Source organism: Arvicanthis niloticus, chromosome 6 (assembly GCF_011762505.2).
Source record: "Arvicanthis niloticus isolate mArvNil1 chromosome 6, mArvNil1.pat.X, whole genome shotgun sequence".
NCBI classification, from domain to species: Eukaryota; Metazoa; Chordata; class Mammalia; order Rodentia; family Muridae; genus Arvicanthis; species Arvicanthis niloticus.
The window spans coordinates 15538790-15557379 of record NC_047663.1 but is presented as its reverse complement, the minus strand read 5'-3'; the positions used below and the strand labels follow the sequence as shown (position 1 = coordinate 15557379).

Sequence of the window (18590 nt, the reverse complement as noted above, 5' to 3'; positions counted from 1 at the left end):
ACAGGTTATTTGTAAGCCCCTAGTGGGAACTGGGAACTGAATCACAATCCTCAGCAAGAGAGACAAGCTCTTTTACTGGGTGGCCATCTCTCCAGCCCCTAAAACTGGATGTTTTTTTGAGACAGGGTCTCATAATACAACCCATGCTACCTTGGAACTCACTATGTACTCCAAGCTGACCCTAAATTCATGATTCTCATGCCTCGACCTCCCAACTGCTCAGATTGATAAGAGTAGGTCAGTATGCCTAGCACAATTTTAGGATTTTTAAAGTTTAAACAAAATATGCAAACATAAGAACTTGTATATAAAATGTTATATCAACATAAGACAGGCTAGCAATGTGGCTGAGTGAATAAAGGTACTTGCTGTCAAGTAACAACTTGTATTTGATTCTGAGGATCCATATAGTAAGAAGAAAAAACCTACAAAAATTGTCTTCTGACCCCCAAATATACACCATAGTTCACATATACTCACACAAATAAATGTGATAAAATTGTAAACAGTAAGTTAAGCTAAAACTCAACCAATTAACTATATCTATTGTAAGTGGATACAACTTATTTTAGGTTATATTTCATTGAAGTTAACTAAAAATACTTTGAAATAAAAAAAAATTAGTAAAGTATCCGACTTAGTTTTAAAAGTGAAGAATAAGCTGGGCGGTGGTGGCGCACACCTTTGATCCCAGCACTTGGGAGGCAGAGGCAGGCGGATTTCTGAGTTTGAGGCCAGCCTGGTCTACAGAGTGAGTTCCAGGACAGCCAGGGCTACACAGAGAAACCCTGTCTCGAAAAACCAAACCAAAAAAAAAAAAAAAAAAAAAAAAAAGTGAAGAATACTGATAAAATTCATAAGCTTGGGAATTAAGACTTAGGCATAAGATCCAGCTCCCCCACTTTACTATATAACCTCAATTTAAAATTATTTATATTGGCTTCCATTTTCTTTGTTGTAAAATGAGAATAACAATAGTAGTAACAACATTTTTAAAAAATAGCTAATAATTAAGTACTTGGTTTTGTTTGTTTGGGTGTTTTTGTTTTGTTTGTTTGTTTTTTGAGACAGGATTTCTCTGTATAGCCCTGGCTGTCCTGGAACTCACTCTGTAGACCAGGCTGGCCCCGAACTCAGAAATCCTCCTGCCTCTGCCTCCCAAGTGCTGGGATTAAAGGCGTGAGCCACCACACCTAGCTTGTTTAGTAAGCACTTACAATGTGCAAAATACCGAACTGTTTTACATGAATTAATTCATCTAACCTTTGCACTGATTATGGCATACTTTATCAATCATCTTGTTAAAGTTCACAAAAGTTAAATAAATTAAGTTTACATACAATGTCAATTAGCAGAAGAATGAAGACCAGAACCCAGGTGGTCACTATACACTGCCTTTGCTGCCATAAGAATTAAATAACATCATAGGTGTGAACTGCTTGACACAAAATGTCACAATGTTACAATTATTATTACTCAATTCTCTTTTCCTTAACTATAAAAATAAAGCAATATATTAAAATTCATACTTGTATGCTTTGTTCTAGATAATTAAGAAAAAATCTTTTTTCTTTAAAAAAGTAAATTTACAGCAGAGTAATATTTGACAAGGAATTTCCTTATTTTCCTTTTCAAAACTCTTGATAAATGAAATTTAACACAACTTGTGGCAAGTCCTTATAATTTTCCAAGTAGAAGAGAAATCTATGTTCTGTTTCTATGCTCCTAGAACTCCTAGTGCATCATCAACCAACTCCTCAGTCACTAGCTTGAGGACAGTACTGCTGTCTTGAGGACAGGACGCTGAGATGTCCACTTACCCATCTGGTAAATCATTGTCAAACAAACGACTGCAGTCCACAACTTGTCCTCCCGTGCCTATTCGGTCTCTGGATTGAAGACTTACTATTAAAAAACAAATTCACTATTAAGATTTTGACAGTGCTTTCCAGTTGTGTCAAGCTAAATAACCCTCTTAAGCCAAGTGTGGTGGTGCTTGTCTATAATCCCAGCACTTAGAAGGATGAGACAAGGATTGCTGAAGTTTGATGTTAGCCTAGGTGTACAGCAAGTTGAAGCCTAGTTTGTACATACTGAGAAGGCTTGTCTCAGAAAACCAAGTAACATAACATTTGACTTCTTTAGATGACTGAGCTGAAGATGCACTTCAGTGACAGTATTCTTGCCTAGCATGCATGAGGCTCCCAGTACTGCAAAAACCAAAGGAATGGAGTTTAGAATGAATTCCTTGGTTCCTACTAAAATCTGTAACTTCTTTTCTCATAGATTTTTCTTTTTAGACATAATGTTAAAATTCAATGTTTTCTCGATTTTGTCATGCTTTTGAGGAAGAGTCTAGTGCCTTTACTAACATTAGAATGGGGCAATGTAAAGTCACCCACTGAACTTATGAGACAAGACATTAAGAAAGTCTGAAAACACAAGTCTGAAACCTCCCATGAACTTAGGTTGCAGTCTTGAAAATGTGAATAGCTATAAAAAATACACTGGATCCCGACAATGAGACAAACCTTGTGTCACAGGAGCATTAACAGCACATCAGTAAGGAATGTAGTATAAAATTACCACTGAGCAGCTTGGAAACAGGGCATACAGGCTCTAAAGGAGGCTGTACCAAGTAGCCAGCACCAGAACACCTAATTCAGTGCAAGTTTTCATAATCCCAGACTAAATAATAAGGAAGTTAGGTTACCTGATAGCTCTGAAGTTCTTCTTTGTTCTACTATTCCTTAATTCTATTTTTGGCATCTTCCCCAAAGATAGAAGAGATATAACAAATATGACTATACCCTAACTTTTTATTGAATTCTTAAGTTACAACATAAAATATGATTTCCAAGGACTTTTTTTCAAAGAAAGATCTCAAAATTCTGCTCTTTAAATTTGGAGAGGGAGTGCTACTTTTTAGTTTTTTTTTTTTTTTAAAGCTGTATTTATTGTCTGTGTCTAAGAGTCTTGCCCACATGTGTCTATGTGAACCACATGAAGGCCTAGTCAGAAGGTGCGACGTCCCTAGAACTTAATGAGTGGGTGTGATTCACTATGTGAGTGCTTCGTACCAGACCCAGGGCTATGTGAGAGAGCAGCAGGTACTCTTAGTCACTGAGTATCTCATGTTTTGACATTCTGTGGCATTCTTCGACAAAAGGTCTCACTATCTATAAAGAATGGCCTTGAACTCATTATGTTGTCCACCCAGCCCTCAAACTTATGGAAATCCTATGTCTTTAACCTCTTTAATGTTGGATTTATATGCATGAACCACCACAACTAGCTAAAATTTTAGAAAAAAATAAAAATTTCAAGATAAATCTCCTTTATATTGAGCTTAATTTAAAGGAGAGAATTGTAATGCACTGCACCTCAGTAAATGTAAATGTTTTATATAAAAAAAATGAATCACTAAGTTTAGTTTTCAAATAGAAGAAAAAAAGAGTGAAATTTCCAGAATGTGAGGTTTTTTTGCTTATTTATTTATTTATTTTGTTTTTTGCAAGACAGAGTTTTTCTGTGTAGCCCTGGGTGTCTTAGAAGTCTCTTCATAGACCAAGCTGGCCTTGAACTAAGAGATGTCCCTGCCTCTCCCTTCTGAGTAGTGGGATTAAGGCATGTGTCAACAACCTGCCACAATGTTTTTTTAAAAAAGACAGGGTTTCATGTAGCTTAGGCTGGCCTCAAATTCTCTATGTAGCTGAAGAGGATCTTCCTGCCTCTACCTCTCAAGTGCCAGGGTCACATGTATGTACCACTGTGCTTGGATTGGTTAGGCATTTAATTATTATTTTTGCTTATAAGTTTATGATGTTATTTTTTAATGTTATTTTACTATTTTATGTGTCTTTGCATGAACCACAATGTACAATGTACACTATAATCATGCAGGTGCCTACAGAGGCCAGAAGAGGGCGTCAAATTCTCTGTAACTGCAGTTACAGGTAGTCTTAGAGCTGCCTGATGTAGATTGTGAGAACCAGAGTGAGTCTCCTCTGAAAGAGCATCAAGTGCTCTTAACTGCTCAACTGTTTCTTGAGCACTAGAAGAAAAACTCTTGCTTCACAAACCAGACTATCCCTCAACTTGAGACCCTCCTCCCTCTTTCTCACTAATGCTGCAGTAACAGCTGTGTACCATCACCAAACTAAAACAGTGAGTTTTCTACAGGGTTTTTTTTCTCCATTTTTCCCAAAGGGTATCATTAGCTAGATGTGGGAGCTCATGCCTATTATCCTAGCACTCAGAGAAGGCCGAGACAGCTGAATCACTGTGAGTGCAAGACCAACCTGGGTTACAGAATAAAATCCTGTTTCAAATAAACCGTACAGACATCATACACATAAAATCATATCCATATATATATCCATATATATATGCATATTTATATGTGTATGTATGTGTGCATGTCTAAGTCCATAAGTCTATGTATGTATGTATTATGTATGTATTTATGTACATATGTGTATCTAAGTCCCTAAGTACATGAACTGGATTTCTGTGCTTTAGAATGACATAACATGATTTTTAAATGTAGCTTATATTATCCTTAATAATGGTTATACTATGAAATCCAGTTTCACACAAAATTTTGATATTAAATATACATAAAGTAAAACACTTGTTCTACTTTTAGAACATTTTTAATATGTGACAAAGTCAAGTCTGCTATGTGGAGCAAGTGCTTCAAACAGTCTCCTAGTCCAAGCTGGTCTCAAATCTGTGATCCACCTGCTTCAGCCTCCCAAGTGCTGGAATTATAAGCATGTGGCACTGTGTCTAGGTTGTGATTTCTATAGATACAAATTTATAGCCAGTGAAACTATTTTTGTTACCTAAAACCATTAACTGACAAGTATTACATAGAATACCAAATCAGCAGGCAAATTACATGCAAAAGGTTTGTGTGAAAGGATTTATATTTGTTGAGATATTTTATCCTCAGTTTAAAAATAGAAATTATCAGCAATCTTGTTTTACAGACACTTCCAGGGACAAGTGTCACAGGAGGTTGTTATGTGGCTACTCTGGCAGCTTTCCATCTATGGATTCAAATTCTTGCTGTACTTTTGGGAACTAAAACACTTCTGATAGAGTAAAAATTATTTTAGTCTAAATCCTGCTAGACCTCAAATTTATTCGTCTAATTTAAGAAGCCCCAAAGCTGTCTGCCTTAGAGTCCTACCATACCATGCATCTTGATCAATCCAATACTGAGCCATTCCCTTGAGGTCAGTTGAAGATGGTCTATTAGACCATTTCCACTAAGGTCTTGTGAGTGTAGTTCTTCCTTTTTTTCCTAATGTTACTCTATCAGATAATGTTGTTGTCACTCAATGTTACTCTGTTGGGTAATGTTACTCTGTCAGTGCTTTTTTTTTTTTTTTTTTTTTTTTCCTGTTAGCAGATTTCTACAACTTCAATGCAGTAAACATTAACCAAGTTACTAAGCAATGACTTTTTAAAAAAATTTATATGAGTACACTGTAGCTGTCTTCAGACACACCATAAGAGACCATTGGACCCCATTACAGATGGTTGTGAGCCATCATGTGGTTGCTGGGAATTGAACTCAGGGCCTCTGGAAGAGCAGTCAGTGCTCTTAACTGCCAAGCCATCTCTCCAGCCCAAGCATGACTTTTAACAGAATATTCTCTTACTAAAAAAATTAGTTTCAAAATTGTTTTCACAAAATTAACAGCCACAAAGTCTACTTCAGTACTCTACTACATTCGAATACTTCTAAGAGAATTTCCTCTTAAAGTCTCAGTAATTCTTTACAATAACAAGTGCTGCTTTTTTCTCTTTTTACGTTTTGTATGTGTTATATCTGTATTTGAATGTGGGCCATGTGTATGTTTGATTCTAGACTTGGGGTTGGAGAGGCATACATGGGCACTGTGTCTTCGCTTCTCTTCACACTATTCCTTCAAAGCAGGGTCTCTTCCTGAACATGGAGCTCAGGGTTTTGCAAGTCTGACAGCCAAAAAACCCCAGAGACCCTCCTTCTGTGCTCCTCTCAACACTAGGGTTATAGGCATGCACGGTACCATGCTGGGCTTGTTTTTGTTACATGGATACTGGGATCTGAACTCTGGTCCTCATGCTTGGACACACAGCAAGTGCTCTTATCCACTGAGCCATCTCATTCATATATATATATATATATATATATATATATATATATATATATACATATACACATACATATATGTATATATACATATATATACATACATATATATGTGTGTGTGTATTTAAATATGTACACATACATATTTAAATTAAGTCAGGTTGTATCCTGAACCCACTGTAGCATCTGATATGATTCATGCCAATTCCAAGGTACTCAGAGGTTATTTGGGTGACTAAGGATGGGGCTCAGTTGGAAGAGCACCTGCCTACCATATATAAAGCCCTAGATTTGATTCACAGACATCACAAAACCTGCACTCAGGAGACAAAGGCAGGAGGAGGGTCAAAAATTTAAGGTCAACTCTGGCTAGACACCAAGTTCAAGGATAGCCTAGGCTATATGATATGAGACTCTCTCTTTAAAAAAAAAAAAAAACATATTTAGATCTATGGCAGTTTAAAAGGAGTTAAAATTCAGAATGTTAAATTCCACACTTACCTACAATTTGTCCTCGAACTGTATCATTGTCATTTGGCCCCAGTTTGCATAAATCCAACCTCTGATCTATTCAAATAAAAATAAAAAGCTAGTACCAGACATACTAACACCTATAATCTATGAATGATAGTAAATTTTCACAGACCACTGAAAACTAGACCTATCTTTAATAATCATTCTAACTATAAAATGAATGTTTAAAATTCTTTTTTTTTTTTCTTCAAGACAGGGTTTCTCTGTGTAGCCCTGGCTGTCCTGGAACTCACTCTGTAGACCAGGCTGACCTCGAACTCAGAAATCCGCCTGCCTCTGCCTCCCAAGTGCTGGGATTAAAGGCATGCGCCACCACTGCCCAGCTCAAATGTTTAAAATTCTATAACTACATATGTAGCACATTTAAACAACTCAGCAAGTTTTGACAAATTCAGATTTCAAAAACATGAAGTGCTGGTAAACTACACTGGTGAAGAATGGTTCTCTCCAAAGCTTTCAGGTCACTTCTGTCTGAGCTTTAGCTTACCTTACCTCTCGGTAGTTGTTGGTCCTAAGCAATTTATACCCAAATCTTGGCTTTCTGATATGTAACAGAACCTATCTAATTATTGTTCAAGGATTAAATCAGATCATTATATACAACTCTTAGTACGTGGTACATAAGTGCTAAATAATAGCAGCTGTTTTCTTTTTTTTTTTTAACCATTCAAAAGAACATAAAATAATATCAAGCCAAGGCATGTCAGGTGGTGGTGCATGCCAGCCTAGTCTATAGAGCAAGTTCCAGGATAACCATAGCTAAAGAGAGAAATGCTGTCTTTAAAAAGGAAAAGAAGGGAGGAGGAGGAGGAAGAGGAAGAGAAAGAAGAAGAGGAAGAGGAAGAGGGGGAGAGAGGGGAGGGCAGAAGAGAAGAAGCTGAAGAGACAAAACTTGTGAGCTGCAGACTTGAGGTAACAATCATTTTGATAACAGTTCTTTCAGATGTCTCATCGGTAAAATCAATATAACACTGGCCTGCCTCCAAAATTATAAGGCACAGTGTCCCCACAGCATGTTGGCTGGGTTTATAAATTACGTCTTCTTGCTGAATTGGGCAGTGCAACAGTTTCTATCCACATGTAGAATCTTGTCGACCAGCTCTCTCTCCTATTGCTCATTATCCTGTCAACCTGGGAGCTAAGACTTTCTCAGTGACTTAGGCACTTAAGTGCCTCTGATTCAGAACCTGTAATTCAGTCACCTCCCTTTTCTATAACAGGCCAATATTTATACATCTCATTGTACATCTCTTAATATATCAAAGCTAAACTTATAGTGGTTTTGTTTACTAATTTCCTTAGATAAAATTCATGTGGGCTTCTTTATTAGCTTAGGCATTCATGAAAAAACTGATTTTTTTATTAAAATTTTCTACAGAAACATACAAACAAAACATCTGTTGAAAAAGGTATTTCCAACTACGTTCCAGCAAGCTACCCCTGTCAGATCCAAAAGTAACGGGACAAATGGCTAACGTGGTGCCTGTTAGCGTACCAAAGCTCATGCTGGCCTTGGCTCTCTAAGTACAGCAAGTACTAGTCACAGAATCTAGGCTGACACCCTGGTTCTCCCCAGCTCTTTGCACTCCATCCTCTACCCTAAATTTCTCCAGCTTGTGGACTTCCCTTCCCCCAGCTTCTCCTTCCTGTCTAACACTAACATTTCAGCCACATGCTCTATTTCCTCTCTGTCATCCTGTCTTACTGACACTCCATTCTTGACTACCACACCCTCTTCGCCTCTCATGGCCCATTTTAATCTGCTGGACATGCTTAGTCTACTACTTTCTCTCCAGACTCTGAACTCTTCCAGATGCCTCTTGCTGTACTTTCCTTCACACCTACAATAAAAACCTTCCCAGCTGGGTGTTAGTGACATATGCCTTGATCCCAGTACCGAGGCAGAGGTAGGTGGATCTCTCTCTGAGTTTGAGGCCAGCCTAGTCTACAGAGGTAGTTCTAGGACAACCAAAGCTACACAAAGAAATCCTGTTTCACAAACAAAGCCAAACCTTCCCTTCTATCATACCTTAGAGCAGTCATGTCCTCACTTTATATTGTCTTGGGGTTATATGAGACAGGTATGGTGAGTCAATTCACCAATCTACTATAGAAACCATTTCTAATGCCTCTGTTTTCCAATATGCAGGATGGTGAGAAAGAGACTATAATCAAGTAGTCAGTATAACTATTTTATTCCTAAATGTCTTTTTTTTAACTGATTCCAATTGCCTGAATAAAAATTTACTTCTACTTAAAAAATCCACCAAAACTAGGTGCTAAAAAGATTTTAAAGGCATGTATATTGGTACCTTTCTTTCTAACTTTCTGCATATCAATCACTTCTCTCTCTCTCTCCCTCTCTTATTAGTAAATCTTTTTCTTCCACAATTTCATACACATATGTGATATATTCTCGCCACTCTCCTCTCCTGTTTCCTTCTCAATTCTACCACCCACTCCTCCTTTCTTCCCTAAAAATCTCTTTTGTCTATTGACCAACTTTGTGGTTTAGTTTTGCTTTGTTGATTTTTAAGTGTTTCACATAGTTTAAGGCTGTCTGGTAACTCCAAGCTTGGAGCTACCCATGAGAGTCTAGTGGTTTACCAGTGTACATGACTGGTTCCCACTCTCCCTTCTCCCTCAGGATCTCTTACTTGCCAAACAATAGGTCTAGGAACCTTGTCTCCTTCCACAACTGTATGTTAAGAAGGATGGACCTCTGGACCTCCAGTGCCAGTAGACACAGTTAGTGTATGTGAGTTCGAAGTTGCTATGGCCATGTTGTACTTAGCAGATGGCATTTTGGAGGCCCTCTTCATCCTGTGCCTCACACATTTATTTTACCTCTCTTCCTCAATGTTTCCTAAGCCCTAAGGATGATGCAAATACCATGTCTAGAGGGCAAGACTCCAGCATCTGTTAATCTTAGTATCTTGTGCCTCCATGGGTCTTTACATTTAACTCTTAACTCCATAAGGTGAGCTGCCTTTATCTGGTCTAAGACAAGCCCCAAATGTCAATCACTTCTGAATACCATAAGTTATTGGACGCTTAAGTATCTTCTCTGATTCACCTTTAGAATCACATCCTTAAAATGTTTCATTTCTGAAAAAAAAAAAAATTCAGGAAAAAAATTTCAATTTAAGTATTTTAGTATGTGTTAGGGGGAGAGAGAGAGGGGGAGAGAAAAAAGGGAAGGGGGAAAAGGAGAAAGAGAGAGTGAGGTATTACCCTTGGCAGCTGGCTGACCCACCAAACTATTTTGCAAGCCCAAAATGTTTCAATTTTTGTGTCTAATTAATAAATATAGTCCAGGAATTTTTATCAGTGTTTCAGATATACATGGGAAGTTAAGTTTTGGACACTTACTACATAAAAGTTCTCATACATATTTTCTAATTAAACTTTACTCACAACCAGTGTCTTTGAGGCGGTTGATGGCATTGGAAAGAAGACGAACACAACCAAGAAATCCAGCACCTTGCTTCTTATGGATCTTCTTATGGTTCCACACGCTGATCGTAACTGAATCAGACTTTCCAATATACCTAAAAGATAAAACAGCTACATGAATAACTTGGTAATTATAAATAGTATACAATTTAACTTTTTAATATCCTAACATCCTAAGTAAATTTCAGAATATGGCTAAAAGAAGCAAACTATGTTTTGAAGTCAATAAATCCAAAGTACTGAACTTAAAAAACTTTAAAAAAAATAATTTTTAAAATAATCCCTTTTTTCCCAATCTCATGTTGGGTAAAAACTTTAAAAAAAAAAAAAAAAAGCTATTTTAGGATTTGGGACTGTCATTCAGATGTAGAAAGAGCACTCACATTTTAAGTATTACCTCAGATACTTAGTTCACCTTCAAGAGGCACTGTCAAGGCTGATAGACCAAAAATCTGACCTACCTGTTGTATTTTTTAATGCTGCAGAACAAAAGTTGTTTGTAACGCTTTTCCCCTGCTTCTTTCCTATATGCAGGCCTTGAGCGAGCAGGACTCTTGTAGATTTCACTTCACTGCCTGCAGACAAGCAGAGCAGGGAAAAGCGTTACTATACTTGTCTGTGCATATGCCTGCAAGTATGTAAAAGCTCTATCACAGCCAATTATTAACATGGCATCAAGTCATGCAAAACATGGTTAATAACATAATCATGTGATCAGAACCTAACTTTCTTTCAGTGGTTCTAAAAGGTCACATTTTTGGTCCAGCAACCTTGATCTTATACTATCATTCAATAAAACAAAAACAAGGAATGTAGAAGATGTGCTTAAGTGTGTGTAAAGAGTGATCACCCTGACATTCTTGTGATGCAAGTCAATACATTCACTTTATAAAAACTAAGTTTTTTTTCCTCCCTTTGCTTTGTTGCTTAGAGGGATGGTCTAATGCAGCCCAGGCTGGCCTTGAACTCACTATGTGATCTTGCTTTCACCTACCGTGCTGAGATCATGGAGATGTGTTACTATGTCCAGTTTTAGGTAATACTGGGATCAAACCCAGGTCTCTATGCATGCTTGGCAAGTACTCTACCAACTAAGCTACATGCCTAAGACTGTTTTTTTATTGTTTGTTTAGACCAGATTGGCTTTTAACATGCCTGCCTCCAGCGCCTCTGCTTCAAGTGGTGGATTACATCAAACCTGGCTCTAAAATGAAGCTAGTTTGTATTGGGTCTATTGCTTACAAATGAGCTGTTCTAAATTATCATAGAGTAGACATGTATCAATTTTCAAAAACATCTACCAAATACATACTAATATGTAACTACTACATGTTATATCACATAATAACAAGTAATACAACACACACACACACACACACACACACACACACTACTGTTTCCTAACTGGTTTGTAGCTATTCTAAAATACTAACTCTTGAGGCCTCAGTAGCCCACTACTGGCCTAAGGAACTCTATCTATTTAATACATGTACCAAAATATTCTTTACGTTTACTATGATACAAGAAGATTTAAAATTCTAAACTGTAACAATTTTCTAATTATAGGCCTTTTGAAAATAACTGTAAGCACTTAAGTTTTACAAGTCAAAAACATTCTGTCAAAATATTTCAAGGTCAAAAACTAATTAGAAATTACATTTAGGCAATCTCTGTTTTCATTTTAAAGAAAACTTGTATAACTTAATACACATGGCTAGAAGAAAATGAATTCTTTTAAACCTGTAAGCTAAACACTTTTTGTTGGTGTTGTTTTTAAGAAGGAGTCTTGCTATGTTGTTCATACACGAACTGAGAACTTTCAATCCTCCTGAATAGGTAGTACTATACGCACATACCACTGCACCCAGCTTTAAACTAGAAAAATAGAAATCTCTATTTTATTAGAACCTCAACTTCCCCAACAAGTATAAAATTTATAAACAAAATTTAAGAGGGTCTAACATATAAGGACTATCTCTACAAGAGAACACAATATTATCATGAAGAATACAATATTATATATGCAGTCAAAATACTGGCTAAAGTATAATTGTTATCCTTTCTAAGCCTACCCAACATAATGAAAAGATTTAACAAAATGATCCCAAGTGTTACTCTGATCATGTGGCCCTCCACATGTAAGATAGATCTCCCTAGGAAGCCAGTTAATACTCACTATAAAGTAAGTTCCATCAAGCACATGAAAAGATGTTCAACATCCCTAGTCTTCAGGAAAAGGTAAGTTGAACCTTCTAAAAAATATAGCTGTAACTTTTTAAAGCGCACGCGTGCGCGCACGCGCGCACACGCACGCACACACACAACACACATGCCTGACTGCCTGTCTTGTTTATCAATAATTCAAAGCACTTTTCCACTGGGTTTGGCTCCTCGTTTATAGATGTCAAATCATAAAGCTGAGCCTGTTTGTTGGCAGGCCTGAAACCTAGCTATTTAGAAGGGTGAAGTAGGAAGATTTCAAGTTCAAGGTCTACCAGAGCAACTTAGTAAGACCTATCACAAAATACATACAAGTAAAAAAGGAGGTGAGGGTATAGTTCAGTGATAGAGTGCTTGCCTACCATGCTTGAGACCCAAGGCTCAATATTTAGTACTATTTTGACAAAGGAAAAGGAAAAGAAACTGTATTATATACAAACTGAAACCATTTTCCATGATTCTTTTAAAAGATTATATTACATTTAATTCTGTTTCATTTCAAATTAATCATTTATACCTACAGGTCATAATGCTGATTCCACTTTGGATCAAGTGTGTTCTTCACAGTATCTGTAGAATGGCACTGCCCAGAACCATCAACTACCACCTTAGCAAATGGATCAGGGAGTCCTGTGGGAAAAAGTTAAGTATTTTAAACTAAAAATATACTTTGACATGTAAGATAAAAGATTAATTACATGAGGATTATTATTTGCTATAAAAGATTTTTCCATTCCAACATTCAAACACACGCACGCACACATTCACAGAGGGTGAAGGGCTATTTTAAACCAAACATTGAAGTCACTTCCACATTTGATATCCAAACTGTATGCTTTTTTTCTTGTTCCCAACTTGGAGCATTCTGTTAAACCCTACCATGGTCTAGATGGTGCCTGGGTACTTGAGGATTGCAAGTAGCCATTAAACTCTGAGAAGGTGAATGCTCAAACATTCCTACTCTTTCCTTCCACACACTGTCTTAGTAGTGCATTTGAAGGGCTAGTTAAACATAGTTGTCACACAGAACATTAACTTCAGAAAAGCCAAACTGCTTAAAAACTGCTACCAAGTAATGACTACAAGTAATAAGAGACACCACAAAAAGGAAATGAAAATAGCAACCACAGGTAAGGAAATCAACAGTAAGGAAATGCTTGGCTAGCTGACTAGCCAAGCTGACAAAATTATTCAAAATGCTTCATCTTAAATCTTTACAATAATTCTCTGAGGGAAATGCATTTTGTTATCCCTATTTTACAAATGAAGAATAAAAAGATTTTAAATAAAAAGAATAAGAAGATTACTAGATCGATGTACACATAGTAGTGAAAGTATGACCAGTCTAAAGCAGAGGTTCTGCTGAGTTGCAACCCCTTGATGGGAAATCTAAGGACCCTTTCACAGGGGTTGACTAAAACCATGGGAAAACAAGGAAAACATTATGATTCATAAGGGCAGCAACATTATAGTTATGAAGTAATAATGAAAATAATTTTATGGTTGGAGGTTACTACAACATGAGAAATTGTATTAAAGGGTTGCAACTATGCTATATCATATCATATTATATTTGGATCTGGGATGTACCCCAATGACTGTGTTAGATTGATCCCTACCACAGCAATACCTAGAAGTAGTTGGGAAGGGACTGGTTTATGAGGACCTTATCGAGAGTAACTCACTGATGCATTCATAATATGATGGGCTATTCTGGGAGGTGATGATGAGACCCTGCTGAAGGAACTGAGTTCTTGAGGTATAGCTCTGGTGCTGTATCTCATTCCTGCCCTATTCTGTCTCATCCCTGTCATCTTTGCTTTCCAGCCATGGTGAAGTGAGCAGCCTCATCGTGTCCTCCCTGCCACATGCTCTGCCTTGTCACAGGCCCACACGAACTAAGCCAGTTAGACATGAGCTGGAAACCTCTACAATGGTGAGCCAAAACAAAAACAAAAACAAAAAGAACCCCCTAAACCAAAAACCAGTTCCTCCTTTAAGTAGATTCTTTCAAATATTCGGTCAGTGATGAAAAATTGACACACCATCCATTTACTATTTGGTTCAAAAGTGAGTGAAGGAAAAGCTCATGAAGCCAGGAGAACAGGCTGAATACGAACAGGAAGAAAGAGCAATGAATACAGAGTACACACAGGTACAAAAGGATTTTCCTAAGAACAACAGAGTCTTCACATGTATCATGACACATGCACCCATATACCACCTTAAAATGGACTTTAATCACTGAACACAATTAAATTACAAAAACCTAACTATATTTTTATTAAAAATAATTTATACTCTGTGTACTAGAGAGATGCATCAGCAGTTAAAAGCATTTGTTAGTCTTGCAGAGAAACCAGGTTTACTTCCTAGCACTGACATAATGGTTTACAACTGTCCATAAATATACTTCCAGGAACCCAGGACCTTCTCCCAGCCTCCAGGGGCACCAGGGATGCAGGCAGTACACTTACATGTGTGTAAAACACTCATGCACCTAAAATTAAAATAATATTTTTTTTTAAAAAAACTCTACTCTGATCAGGAAACATACTCGATAATAGAAAAATTTGAGATCTACTGTCTTCCTCTAAGATAAATGTGGATAGACAAAACTTTATTATAAGCAGGTCAAAGGCACTCTGAAGTGCAGGTATAAACCTACACAGAAATCTGGAACATAGGTCAGGGTGAGCCTCAGGTCACTGCCATCCTTGGCAGGCTCCTCTGGAAGACCTAAGGCTGACTTTTTGTTTTTCTCCTTTCTAGTCTGACAGGTATCTTCCATTTTGAGTTTTAAAAATAATTATGCTGCCTTTAAACCTTATGCCTGAAGCAAGGTCACATTCTTAAATTACTCAAATTATTCTTTGCAGTTTTTACTGCCTATACCAATGAAATAAAATTTCTTTCTTTTACCTACTATTCAAGCACAAAAAGACTCACAAGGTATCACTGTCAATTCTTAGAAACTTACAGAGAATTAATGACTTCTGAGGAACACTGAGACAAGACTATCTGGATGTTTTATGAGAGAAGCTGTGAATGGGGCTCTTGGGAAAGGGAAAGAATTTGAAAAGGAAAAAAAACTGAAAGATAAACTGAAGATTTTATCTACAAAATGTGGGAAAATGTCTTAAAAGCAAGCCTCAGCTTTGTTCTGGTTGGCACCACAGCCAAGCCTCTCTGCTGCTTTGCAGCTTCACCAAGACAAGTCACAAAGCTCAATCTTAGGAAGGGTTTTTCAAAATATTACTTGGGTCTTTAGGTTATTAATGATAGAGAGGTATAATTAAGGAGCAGCCCAGGAGAGAATAAATTGGTGTAGCAGTTACAGTTGTGGTATTCCACACCCTTGGGCCCCCGTCCCCTGTGAAATGCTTGTGGGGTACACAGAATATGGTACAGAAGTGGAAGGCTACTTCCAACTGCCGTCCTCTGCTTCAAGTTATCCTATTTCACACTTACCCATATAAACACAAAGACACCATGAACCTTCATAACTAGAGTTTTATAAAATTATGTTCTTTAAACTTAAAATCAAGTTCTATTGTAGAAAGATAGAAAGTAATAAATGGGGGCTGGAGAGATGGCTCAGTGGTTAAAAGCACAGACTGCTCTTCCAAAGGTCCTGAGTTCAATTCCCAGCAACCACATGGTGGCTCACAACCATCTGCAATTAGATCTGACACCCTCTTCTGGCTTGCCTGAAGACAATTACAGTGTGCTCATATATGTAAAATAAATAAATAAAATCTTTTAAAAAAAAAAAAAAAGAAAGTAATAAATGAAAATAAGTATGAACTTAAAATGTGTCAAAAATGATTCATCTAAGGATATTATCATTATGTATATATATGAATGCTTTGCCTGCACGTGTGCCTGTGCACCACTTGCATGAAGTACCTTCAGGGGTTAGAACTGGGCATCAGACCCCTGGAACTGGAGTGACAAATGGTAGTGAGTCTCCATGTGGGTGTGGAAAATCCAACTAAGGTCCTCTGGATAAGCAACCAGTGCTTAATTGCTGAGCCATCTCTCCAGTCCTGAGAATTTCTAAGCCTTTTAACCAACCTGAAAATATTACCTAACATCATATTAAACACCCAATACACTGTTCCTGTAAGCTGACAGACCTTAGATTTAAAAATCTAATAAAAGTTATTTTTAATTTCAAATATTTTACATGTAAAATTTTTTATTTACAATCTTGTGACTGTTATTGAATAATTTAAAGCTAATGTAAAGTATAAAATTATAAGGTTAAAATTCACACTAGCAATCTGCTGGCAAAGACTACACAGAAAGCTCAAGAACTCAAAGCCAGACAGGAATACATGAAACCTACCTCAAAACAAAAAATACAAAGTGAGAAAGAGGGAAAGGTTAAGATTTTTAGTAAATACAAGGAAACGTCCCAATTGGCTCTCACAAAATTTAATCTTAAATAAAACTACAAAAATTTTCACAATTTCTGGGCATTGTTAATGCCTGTAATCCTGACACTCAAGAAGATAGAGTCAGAAGGACTGTAAGTTCAAGGCCAGCTAGGCCACACAGCAAAACCCTGTCCCAAAACAAAACAGAAAACTACATCCAATTGGCAAAAGGACTACAGTGCAGAGTCAACCCTTTCTCTGGAGACTGGCAGTGTCTCTTTCCTATAACTCTAGAAGCTCTACAAGCAGGCTCAACTCTTTCCCTCCCACTGAATGCATGAGTGAATTTTCCTTAAAATGTTAAAGTAAATGCATACTAATTTTTTCTTAAACCTTTCCAGAAACATTTCTAACAGTTGCGTTTGTACACCTGCACAGGCATTTGTATGAATGAGTAGAAGTGGGTAAAGAGAATGGGCAAGAAAAACCACAGAACCCTCTAGATAAGTGTAAGGCAATGACCTGAAATTGTAGCATTCATAAAACAGTCTGCCTCCAAATCCTGAAACCAGGCAGTTCTGAAAATACAATTCTCCCCCAAACCTACACAGGATATACAAGATTTGTATTAAAGTTCATTTACTTACGGAAAAAATCCTTTTTCACCAAGTTTTTTGCACAGAGTACTGTAAAAAAAAAAAAACAAATACACAGGAAAATTAAATTAAAATAGTAAGACTGCAATGCTTCACTTTTAAACACTTAAGTGTTTAAAAATATTAAATTAATTTTATATGCCAAACATGGATAATTAAACCCTAACTAATCCTAACTACTGTGAGGTATGAAATACAACCATAAACTGCAGAAGAAGCTAAGTAACCTTCAGCTTTACATCAATGACTGTAACCTTAGCAATGATTACCAGTAACAGCAGAAGAACAAGATTACAAATCTGATTTTTTAATATTTATTTATTTATTTATTTATTTATTCAGTTTTTCAAGACAGGGTTTCTCTGTGTAGCCTTGGCTGTCCTGGAACTCACTCTATAGACCAGGCTGGCCTTGAACTCAGAAATATACCTGCCTCTGCCTCCCTGCCTCCCAAGTGCAGGGATTAAAGGTGTGTGCCACCACTGCCTGGCAAATCTGATCATTTTAATCAAGACCTAATAGATCCACAAAGATCTATTCTTAGAGGAGAAATTTTTTATAAAAAAAAAAAAAAGAGAGATGGCTCAGCAGTTGAGAACAGTTGCACTTTCAGAGGACCACAGTTCAGTTCCCAAGACCCAGGTCAGACTGCTCATAGCTGCAACTCCAGTTACAGGGAGTCCATGCATGCTCACTCTCCTGCATGTGCACTTGTACGTGAGTGTGTTTCTCTCTCTCTCTCTCTCTCTCTCTCTCTCTCTCTCTCTCTCTCTCTCTCTCCCTCTCCTCTCCCTCTCCCTCTCCCTCTCCCTCTCCCTCTCCCTCTCCCCCTGTCTCCCACACATACACACACATCAGCAAATAAATATAATTTTTTAAAAAATTAAATTAAAAGGGCTGGAGAGATGGCTCAGAGGTTAAGAGATCCTGAGTTCAATTCCCAGCAACCACACGGTGGCTCACAGCCATCTGTAATGGGATCCGATGCCCTCTTCTGGTGTGTCTGAAGACAGTAACAGTATATTCATATACTCAAACAAATAAATTTTTTAAAAATTAAATTAAAAGCTAGCTATCTCAAATATGCGTACCCTGTAATGTGAATACATGCACAACCTCCTGAATCTACCAAAAATTGCTGAATTGAACACTTTAAAAGTGGTTTTAATTTTATGTATATGTGTTTCTATGCATGAA

General features: G+C 37.1%; 1 protein-coding gene across 2 annotated transcripts in view; it reads right to left on the bottom strand.

Annotated features, from left to right (window-relative positions):
• Positions 1–18590, bottom strand: part of Smurf2 (SMAD specific E3 ubiquitin protein ligase 2) — a 100208-nt gene that overhangs the window by 38134 nt on the left and 43484 nt on the right. The window contains exons 2-6 of one of the 2 annotated variants that reach the window (XM_034505279.2): positions 17385–17423; positions 12877–12985; positions 10097–10230; positions 6647–6712; positions 1821–1905 (exon numbers count right to left, since the gene is read on the bottom strand). In XM_034505279.2, coding sequence (XP_034361170.1) covers positions 1821–1905; positions 6647–6712; positions 10097–10230; positions 12877–12985; positions 17385–17423 — 433 coding nt within the window. The remainder of the gene's footprint in view (positions 1–1820; positions 1906–6646; positions 6713–10096; positions 10231–12876; positions 12986–17384; positions 17424–18590) is intronic. The other variant, XM_076935589.1, reaches the window with a different exon arrangement.